This window comes from Ammodytes marinus (genome assembly GCF_949987685.1).
Source record: "Ammodytes marinus genome assembly, chromosome: 1".
Lineage (NCBI taxonomy): Eukaryota > Metazoa > Chordata > Actinopteri > Uranoscopiformes > Ammodytidae > Ammodytes > Ammodytes marinus.
In genome coordinates, this window is record NC_137230.1 from 2852553 (window position 1) to 2871789 (window position 19237).

The 19237-nt window shown below is 44.7% G+C and overlaps 1 protein-coding gene across 1 annotated transcript in view; it reads left to right on the top strand.

Annotated features, from left to right (window-relative positions):
* adamtsl3 (ADAMTS-like 3) overlaps positions 1-19237 on the top strand; it is a gene marked incomplete at both ends in the record, with an annotated part of 231862 nt that overhangs the window by 136377 nt on the left and 76248 nt on the right. Inside the window, 3 exons of the mRNA XM_080045594.1 lie at positions 7619-7730; positions 8029-8167; positions 9808-9858. Of these exons, the coding sequence (XP_079901720.1) occupies positions 7619-7730; positions 8029-8167; positions 9808-9858 (302 nt within the window). The remainder of the gene's footprint in view (positions 1-7618; positions 7731-8028; positions 8168-9807; positions 9859-19237) is intronic.

Here is a 19237-nt window from a genome sequence, read left to right on the forward strand (position 1 = left end):
AACTGATCAAATGTGAAGTATGGTTATTTTAAGCCATTTATTAATTGAATTCACTTCAAAAATACCATATCGTGATATATATCCATATCGTGATATAAAATTACTCATATCGTGATATAAGATTTTGTCCATATCGCCCAGCCCTAGTTCAGACAATTTCCCCTTTTGGAAACAACTTCTCCTGCTTCGGAGAACACTCTGACTCTTTCACATGGTACAGCAGAGGCAGGGGTGCACAAGAAAGTCACAGCAAGTTGATACAACATCCACGTCTACATCACTCCCAAACCAACAAATCGCCAACACTAACCCGCAAAGTGCGAGTGGATCCACAATACCCGAAGCACTTCTTGAACAAACGAGGCTTCGAACGTCATCAGTCACATGATTCGGCCTAGACGATACAAGCGTCGATACGCGCTTCACCAAAAACTTCCGGGATTACTCGACACGCTCCAAAGCCTCGGCACGTTACGACCCATCACTACCTACCTGCCTGCCTGCCTGTTCGTTCGTGCTTTGACCCACTCTTTGGATTTTGGATTACCCTTTTGCATGCCCCTACTGGACTTGTTTGCCACGGGACCCTCCAACGGATTTAGACGTTCTCATCGCTACAGCTATCCGCATCGACGGACTTCTCCAGGAAAGGAGGCCAGAGAGGGCACTGACCAGCACTTCCCGGAGCCTTCCACGTCCTCCAGCGTCACCTTCCACTTCTACGTTTTCTCCTCCACATGCTGCCCCTAGTGACCCAGTTGAGCCCATGCAGCTTGGCAGGACCAGGCTGTCAGCTGCTGAACGACAGCGGCGCCAAAGGGAGAACTGCTGCATGTACTGCGGGGAGGGAGGTCATTACGTGTCTTCCTGTCCAGTAAAAGACAGGGCTCACCAGGAATCCAGAGGGCACTGGTGAGCCGTATCAGGAACTCTGAAAGGCCCTCTCGAGCACTACTTCATGCCCAGCTCAACTGTAATGGACTATCCTATACTGTCGCTGTCCTCATTGACTCTGGGGCTGACACTAACCTTCTGGATCGGGGCCTTGCCATGCAGCTGGGTATTAACCAGGAACCCTTGGTCGAGCCTATTGAGGCTACTGCTCTCGATGGGCGTCTCCTCTGCACTGTAACCCATCGCACTGTTCATCTGGGCATATCAGGTAACCACACTGAATCACTAACCTTTCACCTGTTAAATGCACCTCAGCAGCCAGTTATCCTGGGGTATCCTTGGTTAATTAAACATAATCCACACATTGACTGGAGAACGGGTTCCATTCTACAATGGAGTGATCAATGTCTTGCGGTCTGACTGAAATCTGCTTTGTTACCTGCCTGCAACACCCCTTCTTCCAATGAGTTCCCAGATCTCTCAGGTGTCCTGTCGGAGTACTACGACTTAAAGGAGCTGTTTAACAAGGTATGGGCCACCTCTCTTCCCCCACACCACACCGCCTGTATGATTGTGCCATTGACCTCTTCCCTGGCTCATCCCCGCCCAGGGGGAGACTCTACTCTCTGTCAGCCCCTGAAACCAAGACCATGGACGAATACATAAACAACTCACTGGCAGCAGGCCTCATCCGTCCCTCTTCATCGCCTGCTGGAGCAGGGTTTTTCTTTGTGGGTAAGAAGGACAAATCCCTCCAGCCCTGCATCGATTACAGCGGTCTAAATGATGTCACCATTAAGAACAGGTACCCCCTCCCACTAATCTCTTCTGCATTTGAACTTTTGCAAGGGGCCTCTGTGTTTACCAAGCTTGATCTCAGGAATGCCTATCACCTAGTCCGCATTCGGGAGGGGGATGAGTGGAAGACGGCGTTCAATACCCCTAGGGACCACTACGAGTACCTGGTAATGCCTTTCGGACTCACAAATGCTCCTGCAGTATTCCAAGCCTTAGTGAATGGTGTGCTCCGGGATTTTCTCAATGTATTTGTGTTTGTATATCTTGGTGACATCCTCATCTTCTCCAAGTCTTTAACAAGCTGTTCGTGAAGGCGGAGAAGTCTGAGTTCCAAGCCACTTAGGTGTCGTTCCTTGGATACATAATTTCATTCAGAAGTATTCACATGGATCCCACCAAGGTTAAAGCGGTGGTGGATTGGCCGGTTCCCACCACTCGAAAGAAGCTTCAACAGTTCCTGGGGTTTGCCAATTTCTATCATAGGTTTATCCGCAACTATAGTTCTGTAGCAGCTCCCCTGACAGCGCTCACCTCCCAAAAGGTAGCCTTCCAATGGTCCCCTGCTGCAGGAAGGGTGTTCAGCGAGTTAAGATCACGGTTCTCTTTTGCTCCCATCCTCATCCTACCTGATCCAGAACGCCAGTTTGTCGTAGAGGTGGATGCGTCAGACTCCGGGGTGGGGGCAGTCCTGTCTCAGCGGTCAGGTAAAGACCAAAAGTTACATCCATGTGCCTTTTTCTCCCGCAAATTGTCTCCAGCAGAGAGGAACTATGACGTTGGAAACCGGGAGCTACTGGCGGTAAAGATGGCTCTCGAGGAGTGGAGGCACTGGTTGGAGGGGGCGAAGAATCCGTTTGTGGTGTGGACAGACCACAAAAACCTGGAGTACATCCGGTCAGCCAAACGGTTGAACTCCCGTCAGGCCAGGTGGGCGTTATTCTTTAATCGTTTTGATTTTAACCTGTCTTATCGCCCAGGTTCAAGGAACGTCAAACCAGATGCCCTGTCCCGTCAGTTCCAATCCGAACACGTTCCCACACAACCTGAGAGCATCCTCCCCACTAAGATGGTCATCGGTGCAGTTACCTGGGACATTGTGGACAAGGTAAAACAGTCTCAGGCCGACCACCCGGCTCCCAGTGCTTGCCCTGATACTCGTCTGTATGCGCCTGTGAATCTCCGCTCTCAGGTCCTCCAGTGAGGACATTCTTCTCGCCTTGCCCGTCATCCAGGGGTTAGGCGCACCCTAGCTCTGCTGAAGCAACGGTTCTGGTGGGTTACCATGGAAGAGGACACCAAGGAGTTCATCGCTGCTTGCCGTGTTTGCTCTCAGCACAAGATCGCTCGCCATGCCCCTGCCGGCCTTCTTCAGCCACTGCCTATTCCTCGTCGTCCGTGGTCCCACATCTCAATCGACTTTGTCACCGGACTGCCTCCCTCCGAGGGTAACACCACTATTCTTACTATTGTGAACAGATTTTCTAAATCTGCTCAGTTTGTTCCATTGCCCAAATTACCATCTGCCAAGGAAACAGCTTTACTTATGTTGCATCATGTTTTCCGTCTGCATGGCCTTCCCTGTGACATTGTCTCCGACCGGGGGCCGCAGTTCACTTCTCGTTTCTGGACAGAGTTTTGCCAGCTGTTGGGGGCCACGGTCAGCTTATCCTCTGGTTTCCATCCTCAATCCAACAGCCAGTCTGAGCGGATGAACCAGGAGATGGAGACTGCCTTGCGCTGCATCACATCCCAGAACCCGTCCTCCTGGTCCAAGCAGATCCTATGGGTGGAGTATGCTCACAATACGCTTCCAAGCTCGGCAACAGGGCTTTCCCCTTTCCAGTGCTCTCAAGGATATCAACCTCCGTTGTTCCCTGACCAGGAGCGAGAAGCCAGTGTCCCGTTTGTCCAGGTGTTCATCCAGCGCTGTCGGCGCACCTGGTTGCGGGCCTGTGCTGCTCTCCTGCGTTCGTCCGACCGATACCAGAGATATGCCAACCGCCGTCTACACGGGACCTTCCACTCCGGGTTGAGTCTAGGAAGTTGGCTCCTAGGTTTGTGGGTCCGTTCTCCATCAGCAAAGTCATCAACCCTGCTGCAGTCCGTCTCCGTCTTCCTCGCTCCATGAGGATCCATCCCACCTTCCATGTATCCAAGATCAAACCCGTTAAAGAGTCCCAGCTCCAGCCCTCCTCCAGACCCCAGCCGCCCCCCCAGCTCATTGATGGGGGGCCTGCTTACTCCGTACATCGTCTCATCAAGTCGCGACGACGGGGAAGGGGTTTCCAATACCTTGTTGATTGGGAGGGTTATGGCCCTGAGGAGCGCTCGTGGGTTCCGGCTCGTCACATCTTGGACCCTGACCTCATCTCAACATTCCTTAGGGACCATCCTGACCAGCCTGGTGGGACATCAGGAGCCGTCCCTAGAAGGGGGGGGGGTTCTGTCACAACTTCAGCCAAAATTTAGTTTTTCATATGTCTGTTTCCTGGTTCTAACTCTCATGTCATTTCAGACCCTGCCACTCCCTCCTGCTCTGCACTAGCTGCTAATTACATTCACCTGGTCTGCCCATACTCACCTGCTCCCCATCAGCTAATCAGCCCCTCAGTATATTCCACTCCATTTCCCTCAGTCAGTTGCCAGATTGTCTATTGTGTTCACATAGCTCTCCAGCGGTCTTATGCTATCCTACCTACCTGCCTGCCTGCCTGTTTGTGCTTTGACCCACCCTTTGGATTTTGGATTACCCTTTTGCCTGCCCCTACTGGACTTGTTTGCCACGCTGTCTGACTACCTGGTTTGACTTCTGCTTCTTATTAAAACTTTGTTGCTGCACCTGAACTGTTGTCTGTCGTGCTATTGGGTTCTTGCCTGCCATTTTGTGTAAACCTGACACCGTGCGTTTTACGCTTTAAGGCAAAGGGACCAAGACGATCTGCTAGGATTTGATGGTGATGAATGTTCTATAATCTGCTTCACATCCACACAGGTCGGCTGGTACACAGATCACAGATTTATACAGTGACATTGTTTTTAATAAACCTGAGCTCCATAATAACTGTTAAAATACAGTTTAAATACATTCAAATGGGTCAGGCCCTGTCTGATCCACAGGGCAATTTCAGTGCAGCCCAATATGGCACCCATGCTTTAAGAGGTTCTACACCATTTTGTTTAGCAACAAAGAACCCCAAGGGTTCTTTCAAATGAACCCTATAGAGACAGAGCGGAACGCGTCATAATCTGAGGCCACGCCCATCGTGGGGGAAAACAATTCACAGCGCTCCATTCACTTTGTATTGAATGACACCTGTATTCTGCAAACAAACGTAATAAAAACCTAATATGACATGCCTTTCACAAATACACGTTACTTTCTTTAAAGCCACGACTCTTGTCTGTCTATACGAGCTGTTTTTGTGAAAAATTATTAAGTAATTTTCAATATTGAGACAAAACTCTTAACTAATGTATGCTAATGTTAGCCTTTTGCTGTAGGCTAACCCTCGCGTATACTCCATTCTCGTTTGTTAAAGTTACATCTATCCAAGCTTTCTGTCCACGCTATTCCTCTTCCTTATTGCTGATAGAAACAGCAGGCCAACAGTTAATCCAGCCAGTGACGGTGACATTTTAAACGTCCACTTTCTGTCTCACTGATTGATGACAAACGTGCCTCGTTTAGACCCGCTGCAAACGGTACCGAGCCCGAAGTCACTTCCCATGAATGGACCTGAGTATGTGTGCCGCATACCCAAAAAACCTCTACTACACCTATAATAAGTGTATTTAGCAGAGGTGGGGGTAAGTCATAACCTTCAAGTCTCAAGCAAGTCCAAGTCACTGTGGTGAGAATCAAGCAAGTCACAAGTCAAGTCATTGCTCAGGTCAAGCAAGTCACAAGTCAAGTCATACAAAAATCATATGATCTAACCCAGTTTCTACATTTAAAAGACCTGCATTCCACAGTTCTCTTCTTCATACAGTCATCGACAACATCATCCTTGAACTACAATTGAATTATTCTTGGTCTGACCGAGGGGTCTTCAACTAAAATTTAAATGGGTCCAGTTGACAACATTTTCTTACAGCAAAGGTCCAAATCTCATAATGTCTGCATCCAATAGCGACCCCTTATCTATCACATATGATCAACACCGCACATTTCCTTTTCTTTCAACCACGTTTAGGCTACTTTCAATTTCCAAGTAGCTTACTTTTAACATGGAAAACAAGAAAGGCAAATAGTAACAGATAGGCCTATACTTACACAAACAAGACATTAATGCCCATAATGCATTTAAAATGAAACAGGGCAAGGATCTGCGCTATGGCAAAAATATCATATCACCTTTTATTTTATGGCAGGATCACATTTTGATTTATCCCGATTAATTTATTTTTCATACTGGGGGGCGAACTGTCATAACGGGCAGTTTGCTGTGCTGTCGGTGCAGGGGCGGCGGCTGTGAGCTGTCGGAAGGAGCCGGTGAACGTGGAAGGTCGAACTGCATCATATAGGCCTAGGCCTACTTCATAACGGCTGTTTTGTCTCACAGAGATGCTTTTATAAAGCCTACAGTCCGTGGAGGTAGGGCGCTCGATAAGGAAGCGTGCGTTATCAAGGCAGCAGCGCTGCAGGAAACGCTCGTACTTTTGTTTTCTTTTACAAGACTTCCCGGGGCCGTTACAACGTGAAAAGGGAAGGGAAGAAGGCGCTACATATTTACTGTGATTGGGTTATAAGCGTGTGGGAGGCTCACGTGAATTATTCTTGGTCTAGAAAGGTCTAGCCGCCTCCATAACTGCTGCTCCTGTGTTGACCTGCTGACGCTGTTTGTCCATGCAGCGCGCTGCGTGCATTCATTGCACTGTAAAATCACCCGATCATGTTTCAAAATAAAACATAATTTCTAACGTAATCTAACTTTTAAAAATTCAAGTCTTTTCGAGTCATCTGTCTCAAGTCTAAGTCAAGTCTCAAGTCATGAAGACCAAGTCAAAGTCAAGTCGAGTCTTTTATCAGTGTTAGTCAAGCAAGTCTCAAGTCCTCAAATTTGCGACTCGAGACTGACTCGAGTAAAGTCATGTGACTCGAGTCCCCCATGTCTGGTATTTAGTGTCAGGGTCTCAAAGTTTTCCTCCACTTTAGTCGCGTAGGCTATTGATCCTGGCATCCTCTCTTCTTATCCACCGTTTCCTTCGTAACGGATCACAGCTTTTTCTTAGGTTTACAAACAGTTTTAACTATTTTTTTACATTTGAATAACTTTTCTTGAGTGTGCAGCTCAACACACAACAGCTTTTAGTCGTGTTTCCCGCCAGGTCGGACGGGAAAAAACACCTCAATATTGAAAATTACTCAATAATTGTTCACAAAAACAGCTCGTATAGACAGACAAGAGTCGTAGCTTTAAAGAAAGTAAAGTTTTTTTGTTAAATGGATGTTTGATTAAGTTTTAATTAAGTTTGTTTGCAGAAGACAGGTCTCCTTCAATACAAAGTGAATGGAACGGTGTTCAACGGTTTCCCCCACGATGGGCGTGGCCTATTTCATGCACTGTCTCTATGACATGGTTCCAAATAGAACCTTTTGAGGGTACCATATACATTATGTACCAAGCGATAGAACTGTTAAAGGTTCTCTATAGCACCATTAGTTTTAATTTATCACATATAGGTCATAAATTAATCTCAAGTGTGATAACTTAGCCTACATGATATCACTTTTCTCAGACTTGACAACATTTTCCCACATTATGCAAATATTCTCAGTTTGACTTCAACAAGTTAAGTAAGGGGGCCCTACTGAACTCCACTTTGTTCTTCTTTCCTCCACTATTCTGTAAAATCTTCTGTACATTACACTACTTATCATAACAGTGTTTTTCTCTACTCTTCATTCTCCCTACATGTTATATAGATGAAGTACGGAGGTTCCAAGGACACAGTTGTCCAGTTTCTCTTCTACCAACCAATCAGGTACCAGTGGAGAGAAACTGACTTTTTCCCCTGCTCGGTCACCTGTGGAGGAGGTGAGAATGGACAGTAACAGACTAAACCCATGTCTAAATGGTTGATTAAAGATTTTGAATAGTTTTTAAATCCTCTATCCTGACATCACAGTGACATCACAACTGGGCAAACTGTAGGGTTAGACAGTGAGACCATAAAAAACTCTTTCTGCCTTTTCTCAGGCTAGGATGAACCGATTTCTAAAATGTTTGAACATTTACACTACATAGGATCTCAGAGTTCAATACACCTTCATATTCCCACTGGTGAAGTAGGCCTTTAATGTTAACAGCCATTGTCTGTCCTTCCCTCCCCCAGGCTACCAGCTGAACTCTGCAGAGTGCACAGACATCCGCTCTAACCAGACACTGCCTGAAGACCATTGTAACAGCTATCATGAAAACGCCAAACCCACACCAAAGCTTAAGGAGTGCAACATGGACCCATGCCCTGAGAGGTATACATCATTACGAGTTGACATTTCAGGATCATTTTAACACCCTGACCTCCTTACCCATCCATTTATTCTGTAAATGAGGTTGTGATGGGACTTAAACCTATTGCACAATGGACTAGACACGAGGTAGAGTACATCCAATCAAGTCATGTATTTTTTGTCCAGTTCAAAACATCAATCTGTTCATCCTTCATATTTGCATACAGTACATTTCATCCCAGAATAAAACATAACAATGTAATACATCTGCAGACTTTGGTGACACATTGATCTTTTACCTTGGGTAATGTCTAACTACTGATATTTCAATCTGGAGAGACTTAATGAACCAGAGGTTTAAAGAATGAACATTGATTTTTATTAAATGTGCAAAATCAGAAAGGTCTTTGGCGATTAGACCCCATCGTGAATTGAAATCATCTGCAGGAGGTAGTGAAGCCATGGGCTGTGCAGAATACCCCCTCCCCCCCCAGATGGAGCCTAGACACTGGTGGTGTTGGAAGCTGAGGTTTGGATGATGATGATGATGATGATGGGAGGAGGAGGGTTGCATCGAAGCTTTGACAGGAGCGAAGTAATTGGCTTCCTGAGGCTGGGATGAATGTGATAGCTTAAGGCTAATAGAGAGGACGCCCACGCCACTGAATGGGCCGGGAAGAAGGAGTGAATGAACTGAAGGAGGAGTCTGAATACACGGTGCAGGATACCAGTCTTCCTTATAGGACTTTCGCTAAGCTTCATTATTAGGCTTTGGTGAGGCACTACACTTCACTTAATGCTTTCTTTCATTCTGGTTACATGACAGGGACAATGTTCATACACGAACATTGCCTGAACTGTGCCAGAGTTGGCGAATCAGGCAGGTTTTCATCCTTGTTTCCTGGCTGGATATTTTTTTAAATGCTCCTTAACATGGATAGAAAACACAGGTATTAACCAATATATCAATATCAATATATTAGCTGTAAGTAAGATGGGTGTAAGGAGTTAAAAGAGAGAACATTTAAATAGATATTAATAGTGTTGTGGCAAAGTATTATATTACCAACATTTACTGAATAAAGAACATAAAGAACACCAAACTTGTCTTTAAATATTTTATCTTGCAAGGAGAGAGGCAATACAGAGAATGATCAAACACTAACTTGCAAACTGCAGTAGTGCATCACTGCAGTTTAGAGGAATACATGAGTTATTCTAGAGCAGTCCATAGCTTCATCACTACATCATTTCACTTGAAGAATAGAAGTCCGTTTTAGCTAACATCAGGGTGAAACTAATATTATGAGCTGGGAGCAGGATAGATAAAGAAGGGAGTCTAGGACGAAAGCATGACAGAAGTTGTACTTGTAATGAGCTAAAAGAGATTTAGGGTGGCTACCAGTGTTCAATAGATTATCTTCTTAGCACACATAAGTGCTTCTTTTATGGAGGGCTGGATCAATGGAGAATGTAATCAATGAAAAAAGGTTTAGGAGAAAACCTCCATGGCCAGTGCAAGCCTTTTTCTTACACTTGTTTACCACTTCATTATAATGTTCCAGGCCAAACTGCTGTTGAGAAGCATTTTCTGGACTGACACCATATTGTTTCATGGGATTGTCATGGCATTGTGATGAGTGATATTTTCTCTCCTCCAGGGATGGATTCAAAGAGGTGATGCCATATGATCACTTCCAGCCCCTGCCTCGGTGAGTAACCCTAACAGTCCTTCATTTCAAAAGTTACAAGAAACAGTAGTTCACTGCTGTGTTGGTCATATTTCCATATTTGTTCCACAGGGTGTTGGGTGAGATGTAGTACATGAATTAAGTGTGCAAAAAGTGTTCAGAAAACTGATATGATTTTTAGTTGGACTATTAATCTATTGGAACGTCCCATATGGCCAAAACTGAACCCAGAAATGTTGTTTCCTATTAACTTTTATGATTCACATGACATTTATACGCTCAGAAAATGAGATTAGGCTCGGTTGCTAAAAGTTGCAAGTTGAACAATTTGAGTAATTAGCATAATATTTTAATATGCTGGCCTCAGTCAACCTTCCATCAGTTAACAAATTGGTCGAACACTACAACCATTCTCTTCACTGCCTCCTGGATATACATGCCCCTCTCAAAACAAGAACTGTGTCTTTCTCCCGCTCTGCCCCCTGGTTCACGAAAGAACTGCGCAAGATGAAGGCTGCTGGCCGTGCCATTGAGAGGCGTGTTAAATCATCTGGCCTGGTGGTACACAAGCTGGCCTACAAAAATCACCAGAAGGCCTATGCAGCAGCCCTTAAAGAAGCCCGGTCCATCTATTACTCCAACATCATCAATAACAGTCCGGGAAATTCAAAACAGCTTTTTTCCACCATAAACTATCTCCTTAACCCCAAAAACCAAACCCATACAGAACCCACAGCAGAACACTGCAACAGGTTTCTTGTATTTTTCAAAGAAAAGATCAATTCCATCCGGTCCCAGCTCTCAGGCTCCCCAGCTCCATTTCTGCCATCTGCCTGCCCTCAACCAGCACCTCTCAGCACCTTTGCTGCAGTCACACAGACTGAAGTTGAGGGTTTCATCAAAAAAATTAAGCCTTCCACCTCCCCCCTGGATCCCATCCCTACAACACTCATCAAATCAAACCTGTCTGTCATAAGCCCTCTTATCACACAAATAATAAACCACTCGTTAAACTCCGGCCATGTCCCGCCCTCACTCAAAACTGCCATTATCAATCCTCTCCTGAAGAAACCCAACCTCGACTCAGATTGTCTCTCAAACTACCGGCCCATTTCCCATCTTCCATTCCTGTCCAAAGTGCTTGAAAAAGCTGTTGCCGTACAGCTACAGGAACATCTACAACGTCATTCATTGTTTGAAATATTTCAATCTGGTTTCCGTTCTGCCCATAGTACAGAGACAGCATTGTTGAGGGTAACCAATGACCTTCTCATCTCTGCCGATTCTGGATCCCCCTCCCTGCTCATCCTTCTCGACCTTTCAGCGGCTTTTGACACTGTCGACCACCATATTCTCCTGAACCGCCTCCACACCGACATTGGTCTCCATCATTCCACACTGGACTGGTTCTCTTCTTACCTCGCTGACAGGACAGAGTATGTCAGCCTGGGATCTGCCAGGTCCCAAACAGCCCCTGTTACTTGCGGTGTCCCCCAAGGATCTGTCCTAGGACCCCTCCTTTTTATCCTGTACATGCTGCCACTGGGTCGTGTCATCAGCCGGCACGGCATCTCTTTTCACTGCTATGCCGATGACACTCAGTTGTACCTCCGAACCGACCCCACCCTACGTTCAACCCCGGTCTGCTCATCATCACCTACTCTAACCCTCTCCAACTGCCTGGAGGAGATTAGGGCGTGGATGAGTCACAACTTCCTCCAGCTGAACAGTTCCAAAACCGAAGCCATACAAATTGGCACCCCTCATCAGGTCCAGTCATCACCCATAACCACCATCTCCTTCTCTGGTCAAGTCATACCCCTCTCTACCTCAGTTACCAACCTCGGTGTGAAGCTGGACCCACAACTTACCTTTGTAAGCCACATCAAACATCTGTACAAAACCTGCTTTTTCCATATCAAGAACATTTCTAAACTCCGCCCATTCCTCACTTTCTCTGATGCAGAAAAACTCGTCCACGCCCTAATCTCCTCCAGGCTTGATTACTGTAACAGCCTGCTCATCGGCATACCCAACAAACACCTTCAGAAACTTCAATTCATTCAGAACTGTGCTGCCCGAACTCTGACGAAAACCCGCAAATACGACCACATCACCCCCATTCTTCAAGACCTCCATTGGCTCCCCATAACCTCAAGAATCCAATACAAAATCGCCCTCATCACCCACCTTTGCATCTACAGCAACGCCCCGCAATACCTCAAAGACCTCCTTACCCCTCACTCATCCACCCGTAACCTTCGGTCTCAAAGTACCAACCTCCTCCATCAGCCCCGCACACGACTCCGCACCATGGGAGACCGAGCTTTCTGCTTCGCTGCCCCCCACATCTGGAACTCCCTCCCTGAACACCTACGACAACCCCAGTCTGTGGTCACCTTTAAAAAAGGGCTTAAAACTTTTTTGTTTAGACAGGTTTTCCTAGGTCGTCCCTAGTTGTTCTTATTCTCTCTCTGCTATTTAATCTCTTTTAGCTGTTTTATCTACTACTGATTTTACGTGTCTGATTTTATTTTCTCTTAGTCTTTTGTTTATTTTGTTTCTGGTTTCTGTAGCACTTTGAGATTCTTTATGAAAAGTGCTCTACAAATAAAATGTATTATTATTATTATATAAAGCGAGACACTGCAGGTCAATAGGGTAATTTAAACTTTGCCAGATGATTACTTGCATTAAAACAATTACTTTTTTGTATTACAATTGTTTGAATAAATATGCAAATTTGGCAATATCTTGGATATTGCCAATTTGGGAGATCAAGTTGTGAATCATCTCATGTATGCTGATGACCTGGTTTTACTTTGTCCATATTCTGCTGGGTTACTAGAGCTGTTGAGGATATGCACACAATATGGAAGAGAATTTGACATCAACTATAATGCCAAAAAGAGTAAGGTCGTTGTTGTGAGATCTAGAGAGGACAACAAATCCTCTTTTCCTGCTTTCCACCTCTCAGATGGTCTCTTAGAAATATCTAGGGAATTAAAATATTTAGGACATGTCTTCTCAGATGATCTCATGGATGACAGTGACATTCGTCGTCAATGGTGTAAAATATATGCACAGGCCAACATGATGATGAAGACATTTTCCATGTGTTCCACAGATGTTAAGTTTGCTCTGTTTAGGGCTTATGTCACTGTATACAGCTCATCTCTGGTCCTCTTACAGAGTGAGAAGTATGCAGAGGCTTAGAGTGGCATATAATGATGCCATGAGGTTGTTGCTCCGTGTTCCTAGGTGGCACAGTGCTAGCCAGTTATTTGTGTCCTCTAATGTACCTACATGTCAGGCGAAAAGTTACGAAAGTTAATGTTCAATTTCATGTGTCGATTGGATTTATCAGAAAATAGCATAATTATAGCCTTAACCAACCCTATGATGGGCTATCGGTTCACTTCCAGGCTTCGAAAGCATTGGGATGATAGCTTGCACCTATTTTAGTACAGTATTTTATTGAGTAATGTATTTCAATGTGTTCTATGTGTGTGTGTATGTTGGATGTGAGTGGACCATCTAGTCCTTAATAAAGATTATTAATTATGTGTAAATATGTCTCTCTTTAAATGTACTACAAGGAATGTTCAGCTTGTGTTAATTCTAGCAGCCCCTTTGGACAAAAGCGGTAGTGTTAATAAAACACAAGCTGTTGTTCCTGGGTGAACATACCCATGACAATACCCATATATACACTCAACAAAAATATAAACGCAACACTTTTGTTTTTGCTCCCATTTTTCATGAGATGGACGTAAAGATCTAAAATTCATTCCAGATACACAATTGTACCATTTCTCTCAAACATTGTTCACAAATCTGTCTAAATGTGTGATAGTGAGCACTTCTGCTTTGCTGAGATAATCCATCCCACCTCACAGGTGTGCCACATCAAGATGCTGATCTGACATCATGATTAGTGCACAGGTGTGCCTTAGACTGTCCACAATAAAAGGCCACCCTGAAATGTGCAGTTTTGTCTCACAGCAAAATGCCACAGATGCCACAAGCATCGAGGGAGCGTGCAATTGGCATGCTGACAGCAGGAATGTCAACCAGATCTGTTGCTCGTGCATTGAATGTTCATTTCTCCACCATAAGCCATCTCCAGCAACTTCGCACAGCCATTGAAGAGGAGTGGACCAACATTCCACAGGCCACAATTGACAATCTGATAAACTCTATGCGAAGAAGATGTGTTGCACTGCATGAGGCAAATGGTGGTCACACCAGATACTGACTGGTTCTGAGTCCCCAGACCCCTAATAAAGCAAAAAAATGCACATTTCAGAGTGGCCTTTTATTGTGGACAGTCTAAGGCACACCTGTGCACTAATCATGATGTCAGATCAGCATCTTGATGTGGCACACCTGTGAGGTGGGATGGATTATCTCAGCAAAGCAGAAGTGCTCACTATCACACATTTAGACAGATTTGTGAACAATGTTTGAGAGAAATGGTACAATTGTGTATCTGGAATGAATTTTAGATCTTTAAGTCCATCTCATGAAAAATGGGAGCAAAAACAAAAGTGTTGTGTTTATATTTTTGTTGAGTGTGTGTATATATATATATATATATATATATATATATATATATATAGACAGAATATCAAAAGGAAAATCCAGAAAATCACATAAAAAAAAGATAGAAATGATTTTGCATTTCATTGAGTGAAATAAGTATTTGATCCCCTATCAAAACATTGCTTAGTACTTGGTGGAGAAACCCCTGTACAGATGTCAGACGTGTCTTGTAGTTGATGACCAGGGGCCGTATTCACAAAACATGTTAAGGCTAAGAGTAGGTCCTAACGTGCTGATTTAGGAGTAACTCTCAAAAATAAGGGGCGTTTCACTCCTAATTTTAGGACTCCTAACTTTTTAAGATAAGTGTAATTCACAAAGCATTTTAGCGCTAAAACTAGCTCCTAAATCTATGAAAAGCTCGAGAGGACTCCTAAGTCACTAAGAGTAAATCAAAGACAATAATTTGATGGTGTTTTGGAGAGATTTAATGCTAGTGAGCTTTACAAAAGGTACATTAATAGCTGTAAGAGGTTAATGATCTTACTAAAGCTATATTTAGAAAGTGTAGACACATTTATATTTATTACATTTATATAAAAAAATATTTATTAAGTTCCTTTTCCTGCAGTTGCTTTGGGTTTACGATGCACTGAAAGATACTGTTGGTGTCACGTTTGGGTTTAATTTGTTACTAGAGTAGGCCTATATTTGGCGCTTCGCAGCATCCCCTCCGTTCCACAGGTCCGCTACTGTATAGTTGCCAGTGATGCCGGTAACGCGTTACTGAGTAACGCGTTACCGGCATCGGACCTCTTTTTTCAGTAACGAGTAATCTAACGCGTTACTATCTCCAAACCAGTAATCAGATTAAAGTTACTCATCAAAGTTACTGTGCGTTACTTTTTCTGTCATTTTCCTCAGTGAAACATTTTACATAACTGCACAAATGACTGCAATTGCGATTTAATGTAAATAAATGTGCGCGCATGTGTCTCTAAACGCTCCAACTGCTCCTCTCGTCTTTTTGGTAGCGCCCCTCGTCTCTGACATGCAGTGTGTGTGTGGTGTCTGTGTGTGTGTGTGCAGCAGCATTACGGCCGAGTCTAAGCTGAACTGTGGCGCAAAACAAACGTCCCCACCCCATGAAATATAGCGTCTGGCGTCTGCTATGGGGATATTTAGGATTCGGGTACGGTGACGTTGAAGAGATAGAAGTGTTTAAAACTTGGAAACGTATAGTCACGTGGCGACCGGTGGCCGCACACACCCAGTCTATCAACACATGAGACATCGCAGAGAAAAGTCAAATTAATGCATGAGAGTGAAGGGCCAAGCACATTAAGTTTAAAGACACTGCTACTGTCTTTGGAGGAATGCATTTATTTTCATGGGGGGAAAAAGGTATTTTTTTTATTACATTTTTCAAACCATAATTTTTATTATTTTGAAAACAGTATGCCTATAGGCTACTAGCCTACAAGCTTTATTTTATATATTTTCAATGATTCTCAATATGTGCATGTTTTAAATTGAGATATATGGGTTTCAAAACCTGTAAAGTAACGTTTAAAGTAACTTGTAATCTAACTTAGTTACTTTTAACATCAAGTAATCAGTAAAGTAACTAAGTTACTATTTTAAGGAGTAACTAGTAATCAGTAATCGGATTACTTTTTCAAAGTAACTGTGGCAACACTGATAGTTGCGCGTCTCGCCTTTTTCCTTCCGCATGCACTTTACGATTTCGCCGGCTGTTGTTTCTAAATGGTGAATTTCCCGGTTCATCGCTGTCTGACTATTGCTGCATAGTCCGCCGTTTAGAGAAATACAGTGAAAGTGCATGGCGTGCAGCTGTTCAATGAGGATATTTTTTCCGATTCAAATCATTGTAAAATTTAAAATGAATAGACCTATGTGGCGCTATTGTAGGCTAATTGTGAACGAATGTGCTTCTTCTTGAGCCACTCCTTTGTGCAGTTGCTGTATTTTTAGGGTCATTGGCGTGCTGGAAGACCCATCCACAACCCATTTTACGGGCCTGGCTAAGAGAAAGAGGTTGTCACCCAGTATTTCATGGTACATGGCCCCATCCATAGTTCCCTCGATGCAGTGAAGTCCACATGTCCCCTTAGAAGAGAAACACCCCCAAAGCATAATGCTTCAACCTCCATGCTTGACTGTGGGGATGGTGTTCTTGGGGTCATAGTTAGAACTCCTCTTCCTCCAAGCATGGCGAGTCACTATGATACCAAATAACTTGATTTTGTTCTAATCTGACCACATCACCTTCTCCCAAGCATTCTCTGAGTAGTTCAGGTGTTCATTGGCAAACTTCAGATGGTTCTGTACATGTCCCTTCTTGAGCAGGGGGACCTTACGGGCACTACAGGATTTAAATCCATTACGGCGCAGTGTGGTACCAATGGTTTTCTTGGTGACTGTGGTCCCAGCTGCTTTGGGATCAAAAACAAGCTCCTCCTGTGTAGATCTGGGCTGATCCCTCACCTTTCTCATGATCATTGATACCCCACAAGGTGAGATCTTGCATGGAGCCCCAGACCAAGGGAGATTGATGGTCATTTTGTGTTTCTTTAATTTTCGAATAATCGCACCAACAGTTGTCTCCTTCTCACCCAGCTTCTCGCCAATGGTCTTATAGCCCATTCCGGCCTTGTGCAGGTTTACAATCTTGTCCCTGATGTCCTTAGACAGCTCTTTGGTCTTGCCCATGATGGAGATGTTGGAGTTTGATTTATTGACTATGTGGACAGGTGTATTTTTTACAGGTAACAAGTTGAGACAGGTGTGTTTTATACAGGAAACTAGTTGAAATAAGGAATACTTTTTTAAAGCACGAGGACTAATCTGTGGGAGCCAGACTTCTTTATGGTTGGTAGGGGATCAAATACTTATTTCACTCAATAAGATGCAAAATAATTTATAACTTTTTTTTAATGTGATTTTCTGGATTTTCTTTTTGATATTCTGTCTATCACTGATACAATGAACCTAGCGTTAAAATTATAGACTGCTCATTTCTTTGTAAGTGGGCAAACTTACAAAATCGGTGAGGGATCAAATACTTATTTCCTCCACTGTATATATATCAAATTTCAATCTGGAAAGGCTAGCATCCCCCTCATATGCCTTCTCCAGATCCACAAAAAACATGGGAAGGGCATACCCCACCACTACCATTGTTCCTCTTCAATCCGAGGTTCGATAATCGGCCAAACCCTCGTTTAAAGCACCTTGGAGTAAACTTTAACAGGGAGACAGAGAAGTATGATACCCCTGTGGTTGGCACACACTCTCTGGACCCTCTTTTTGAAGAGAGGACCCACCACCCAAGTCTGCCTCCACTTGGGCACCGTACCAGACTTCCACACAATGTAAAAGGAGCACGTCATCCCAGACAGCTCCTGCACACCCAAAGCTTTAAGCATTTCTGGACGGATTTTAATCAATCCCTTGGGCTTTGCGACTGTGGAGTGTTGACGATGATCCCCCATCAGCCTCAAGCTCTGCCTCTACCATAGAGGGTGTGTTAGTTGGATTTAAGGGTTCCTCAAAGTGCTCCTTCCACCGCCAGATTACCGCCTCAGTTGAGGTCAACAGCGTCCCATCCTTACTGAAAGCAGCTTGGGGGGGTTCCCTGTCTCCCCCTTCTGAGGTGCAAGACGTTTGTTCCTGAAGCACCGAAAGTCCTTTTCCATGGCTTCTTAAAACTTCTCCCACACCTGCTGCTTTGGCTCTTACCCAGCGGAGGTTGCAGCCCTTTGGGCCTGTCGGTCCCTTGCAAAAGCCTCTGGAGTCCCCCGGGATAACATATCCCAGAAGGACTCCTTCAGTCGGACGGCTTCCCTGACCAACAGTTTCCACCACAGTGTTCGCGGGTTACCACCCCTTGAAGCACCTAATACCTTGAGACTGCAGGAACCCGCCGCAGCTTCAACAATTGAAGCTTTGAACATTGACCACTTGGGTTCAATGTCCCCAACCTCCGGGGGATGCCACAAAAAGCACAGCCGAAGGTGAGAGCTGAAGATCTCTGGGACAGGGGCCTCCTCTAGATGTTCCAAGTTAACCCAAACTACCAGTTTGGGCTGTACAGAGTCTTACCCAACCCTTTGACCCAACTAACCACCAGATGTAGGCCTTTCACACCAAAAAGAACCATGAGTCAGTTCCGGGCTGGTGCTGGGGCCAGTTCAAAACTGGTTACAGCCTTATACCAGTTATGAACCGGTTGGTTTCACAACGACCAGAGCCAGCCATGGAGCCGGCAAGAGAGCAACGTCATGACGTCACTGTAAACGTGCGTGTACGTCGCCCGACGCCGCTGCTCTCGTGGCTAACGCTAAAGCTAGCGCTAGCTTTAAGCACAACAACAGCGGCGAATACGTCTTATTTTTACACGTGTTGGCTCTCACTTTATCTGTGTGTGTGTGTGTGTGTGTGTGTGTGCGCGTGCGTGTGTGTCTCTGTTTGTCGCGCTGCTCGGCTCAGTGGGCTCTGTGTTTATATGTCCATGCTGTGAAGGTGCTGCCTGCTTCAGCGTTTACTTTCATGTTACTTCAAAATAAAAGCCAACTCACGTTTGTCCAGTGAAATGCTAATGTGAAGCCAGTGAAATGCTTTTAATGTGAAGCCACAGCCTTAATGCTCTATTTGTAACTTAAAGCGGATACGAGCAGGGGCGTCAGCTCACCCAATACCATACAGGGGCACAATAGGGCACGAAAAAACAATGCGAGCGCGCGAAGCGCGCGAGCTAAAAAAATTTTGGGCAATTATTTATTTAAAAAAAGCATGGGCACAGATAATTAATGCAAGCACGCGAGCAAATATT